The 4,706-nt window shown below is 30.6% G+C and overlaps 1 protein-coding gene across 1 annotated transcript; it reads right to left on the reverse strand.

The window, feature by feature from the left end:
* Positions 1-235: 235 nt before the first annotated feature.
* On the reverse strand, positions 236-2,298 carry LOC149243795 (protein EDS1-like). The gene is made up of 3 exons (XM_089374624.1): positions 2,186-2,298; positions 837-1,161; positions 236-707 (listed from the first exon to the last, which is right to left on the reverse strand). Exons 1-3 carry the CDS (start codon positions 2,206-2,208, stop codon positions 525-527), a joined length of 531 nt encoding a protein of 176 aa, XP_089230750.1. The 5' UTR covers positions 2,209-2,298; the 3' UTR covers positions 236-524.
* Positions 2,299-4,706: the final 2,408 nt, after the last annotated feature.

The following is a 4,706-nucleotide window of genomic DNA, read 5'->3' on the forward strand; positions in this document are numbered from 1 at the left end:
TGTATGAATAACTGAAATAATGAAGAAAACAAGAAAGCTCAACAGAATAACCAAGACAAGAAACTGAATGGATTGGAATTTGTTATTCAACAATGATTCTTTGCTCATTACATTTCATGGGCATTTGTTAGTTTTATATCATCAACCATCATTACATAACTAATATTTCGGTATAAAACTGTCTAGTTACATTTTACCCAAAGTTACTAATTCGTTGTCAAACTAACAAAAGCATCTCCAAAATTGTCTCCGAGTTTGCAACACAAGCTGCACCATGGCTTGAGCAAAACATGTAAGTGCCAAGAGGCTTATATGGGCTGTAATCTGACCCCCTTACATATTGACAAAGAGTCTTGTAAGCCTCCTGAATAAAAGAATCAGGTTGATCACTGCTGCCATTGATTACTTTGCCCCACAAGGGTTCAGCAGTGGACTCAAACGGTGCAAGGAGTATCCGAGGAACAATATCATTATTGGAAACCACATGACAAAAGTGGCCTCCCCAGTTCTCACGGTCTATTGCTTCAACAAGATTTACATCTCCCCACCAAAGGGCAACCAAATGTGATACAGAAGGGAGAGCTTTGCCTCAGCCTCTTTTCCAATACCCATAGGGTGGCCAAGGTTGCAACTGCGCCTCCTAAGGAATGACCCACAAAGACGATAGGTTTTAGTCTCTTTTGCTTCGAGTCGGTGTACATCTGCAGCTGATCAATAATGGAATACATCAAAACACAATGTTACTTCTCCCTTTTTTGAACAAAAATCATCTCTGCTTAGTGAAGAAGTAAACCCTCTTTTTCTGAATCCAAGGTTACTTTATGTTGGAAGGTTACCTTTGCTTGGAAATCTGTATTCTCCATAATATGCAGGAACAACTTAAGAGCTCCCTGATGGACGAGAGCTGGTTGATCACAATTACCCTTGAGGCAAGCAGAGAAGACCCTGTTGTCGGTTTGTATGTTGCATTCTCCATATCCGCTTTCTTCAACAATATAAGCTTCTCTATTAAGAAATGAAGGGAAGGAAACATATGCAACGCCTTCATACTCATTCAGAGTAAAACTCTCTGAGCCACTTGCAAGAAGTGACTCTTCCCAAGCCTTGGACAGTATTCCGCATGAAACAAGGAAAGTTGCAATCTCCTGTCCAACAGTGAACCTGCAAAAACATTTCTGTAAATTAGGGCCATATGGGCATTCGAGAATGGACACCTCCCAATTCAGATTCATGCACATTAATATGCAAAATCTGCATTGTTTTGCAAGTCAGGAGAGATGGACAATGGACAAGTGAGATCTGATTCCTTCTCAATTCAGATTTGTGTGCATTAAATATGTCAGTAGTGCACAGGTTTGTAGATTCAACAAAAATACAATAATACCTTCATTACCTAAGATGAAGATAAAATGCATTTATAATGAAAAATCATTGTATGAGATTGTACATAAGTACACAGCTTCTAAATAGAATAACTGTGTCCATCACTCTGAAATCAATTAGCTTGCCAGAAGCGGCAACTCAAAGACCAGGTAACTGTATCTGCCATTACTGGGCTGAATCAAACTCCAATTACTAAATACAAACTAAACCATTACTTACCATAGCCCTGTACAAAATCAATGGTCGTCATCCCTTTTTCACTTCAGAAACAAACAAAATAGATACAGAGGTTACTACTGAAAAAAATCAATGTCATGGACACCCTCTAAGATATATAATGTTTTTTCTCTTAAACTGCTCAGTCCAGTCCAAAGGGGCCTTAATTCTACAATTCTTTCAAAGGCTTAGGAAAAAAAACTAGGTGAAGCAGTCTATGTTTAATAGACATTGATGTTATGACTCTTTGGGAGGTCTGCCCCTTACCTTAATAATACCCATAAAAATTCACACCAAAAGAAGGTGAAAACTTAACCCAAACCATAATTGTTTGATTTGGTCTCAAGCATGATCCCATCAACCCTCAAAAAGCTCTGTTTTAACCACTACAGAAATCCAAATTTTCTCCCCATCCCATCTTAAACTCGCTACAAAAGTCCAATCTTCATTTGTAAAGAACGCCCTACTCAAACTCGATTCTTCACCTACCAATCTATTAAAAATTGACACAGAAAATCCTTTACCAAAATGTAAAGAAAATAGGCATATCCTGCAAAAAAAAATGAATTTTCAAGGTTATCCTTACGGCGGAGGGATGTCCGTCTCCATGCTCTGGTATTGCTGCTTGAATTGTTTCACAATGGTGACTGAAATTTCCTTACAGAGACAATGGTTGTTTCTGATCTTATATAGGAAAGGGGAATATAGTGGATAAGCAAAGGGAAGAAAATTCCAAGACTTTGCTTCATTTGTGAAGACATTGAATGGGTATAAAGACTACGAAAATGCGTCTGTGCCTGTCAATACAGACTTTGAATGGGCAGAGAGTCGACGAAAATGCTTTTGTCACTGTCATTACAACTTTAGCTGAGTTTTATAAATCCCCAATGTGAAAACTAACTGGTTGTAAATTTCATTATATATATATATATATATATATATATATATATATATATATATATATATCTATATATATATATATATATATATATATATATATATATATATATATATATATATATATATATATATATATATATATATATATATATAGTTAATTTCTGTATTTAGGTTTCTGTGATTCATAGTAAATTAAGTAAAGTTTTTTCGTAGAAATCATATAAGAAAATTTTTTGACATACACTTTTTAAACCGATAAGTGTCTTGATGATGAACCACTTCTTGGTTTGAAACGTGTGGCCAAAAAATTCTCAATTGTGAATTCTACCGAAATACTTTGCTAATATAGTTAATTGTTTAAATTGTTTTTTAATAGATTTAATATTTTGAAAACACAATAAAAATATTTAAAATATGTAAATTTAATTACTTAAAATTAATATTTTTTCAATTTTTAATTAAATTTCAGATAAAATAACAAAAAATATCCACACAAAAAAAACCCAAAAAAAATCATTTTTCAAACTATTACATTATTTTTCACTAGGACATTTTCTACATACCAATGTAAGAATTTTATTTAATTGCAGAATTTAATGGATGAGGATCTGTTGATTTTTTTTTTTTTTAGGCTTAGATTAATTCTCAAGGGAACATGCATTGTCTTTTAATAAATATAAAAAAGTAGATTCGTGCCATATGGCTCCTACTCACCAATTTCCTAGAGATTTGAGATTATTCCAATTCTAATAAGTTCCTCATTATTATTTATAACATTCATTTATATAAAACAAATTAAATTTATTTGGCTCCTACTCACCAATTTCCTAGAGATTTGAGATTATTCCAATTCTAATAAGTTCCTCATTATTATTTATAACATTCATTTATATAAAACAAATTAAATTTATTTTGCAAAATGGTCTATTACTTTTAATAAATCCAAAAAATTAGATTCGTGCCACTTGGCTCCATACCCATAAATATCCTAGGGATTTGAGATTATTCCAATTCTAATAAGTTTTGTCCATGATAAGATCATCATTATTATTTATATCAGTAATTTATAATTACTTTTTTTTTTAAAGTTAAAGTTGACCCATAACATTTTTATATATGGTTAATTAGGTAAATGTGTACATTAGTAAGACATTCTTCATGTTGCGATAATTTTTTTGTTTATATTTATAAACTGTTCAGCTATATCAACCACATTAATATTTTTAATCATGGTTGTACTAATCTTAAATTAATTTTTAAAACTTAGATATTAAGCCAATTTCAAAAATGAAATGAAAATAAAGTAAATTTATTGCATGTTAACTTTTCATATTTGAGCCACCCTGGATGTTGGTTGGCCACCAATTAAATGTCTTTGTTCTTCATTATCTAATAAGGTGATATGATTTTGGTAAATTTATAATGATTTATCGTTTATATTGTATTTTGAAATGTAAAGATAAATTCAATGTCTTGAAATCGTAACTTTGTATATTTTCTCATAAATTTCATCCAAATTCGGAAGGGATTTGTTCAAATCTTAACTTTAAACTATTTAATTTGCATAATAATTATTAAAAGTTTTACAAAATATCAACATCAATTTATAAATGGAAAAAAAAATACAAATTATAATCTCAATATAATATCGAAAAATCAACAAAATATTTTTTATTACCTTCGTAAGCTTTCCGGACACAGATATGCCCAGAATTGATTTTTCTATTTCTTCTCATATACCATATAGAAATGACAAAGAAGCTTCCCACAACGGTGGAAGTAAGTGTGATGAATATAAAATAGACCATAAAGTAACTAAGCATCTATGATAAAATAATAATGAAATGAAAACAAATTAATTTATTAAAACTTTTTTAAATTATGATTTTATAGAAATGACCAAGAAGCTTCCCACAACGGTGAGGTAAGTGTGATGAATATAGAAGAGACCATAAAGTAACTAAGCATCTATGATAAAATAATAATGAAATGAAAACAAATTAATTTATTAAAACTTTTTTAAATTATGATTTTTTTATTTTTTCTTTTCTAAATTAAAAGACTAGGTTGCCTACTTGATTCATTAAACTATGATCTTCTTATCTTAAGAAATTAAAAAGTTTGAACCAAAATTAAAACATTCATTAACATACATATTGATAGTTTCACAATCGAATTTTAATAACCTCTTATTTTGTTAAATTTAT

Source organism: Pinus tabuliformis, chromosome 8 (genome assembly GCF_031772625.1).
Source record: "Pinus tabuliformis cultivar Carrire ecotype Pingquan chromosome 8, CPIR1, whole genome shotgun sequence".
Taxonomy (NCBI): domain Eukaryota; kingdom Viridiplantae; phylum Streptophyta; class Pinopsida; order Pinales; family Pinaceae; genus Pinus; species Pinus tabuliformis.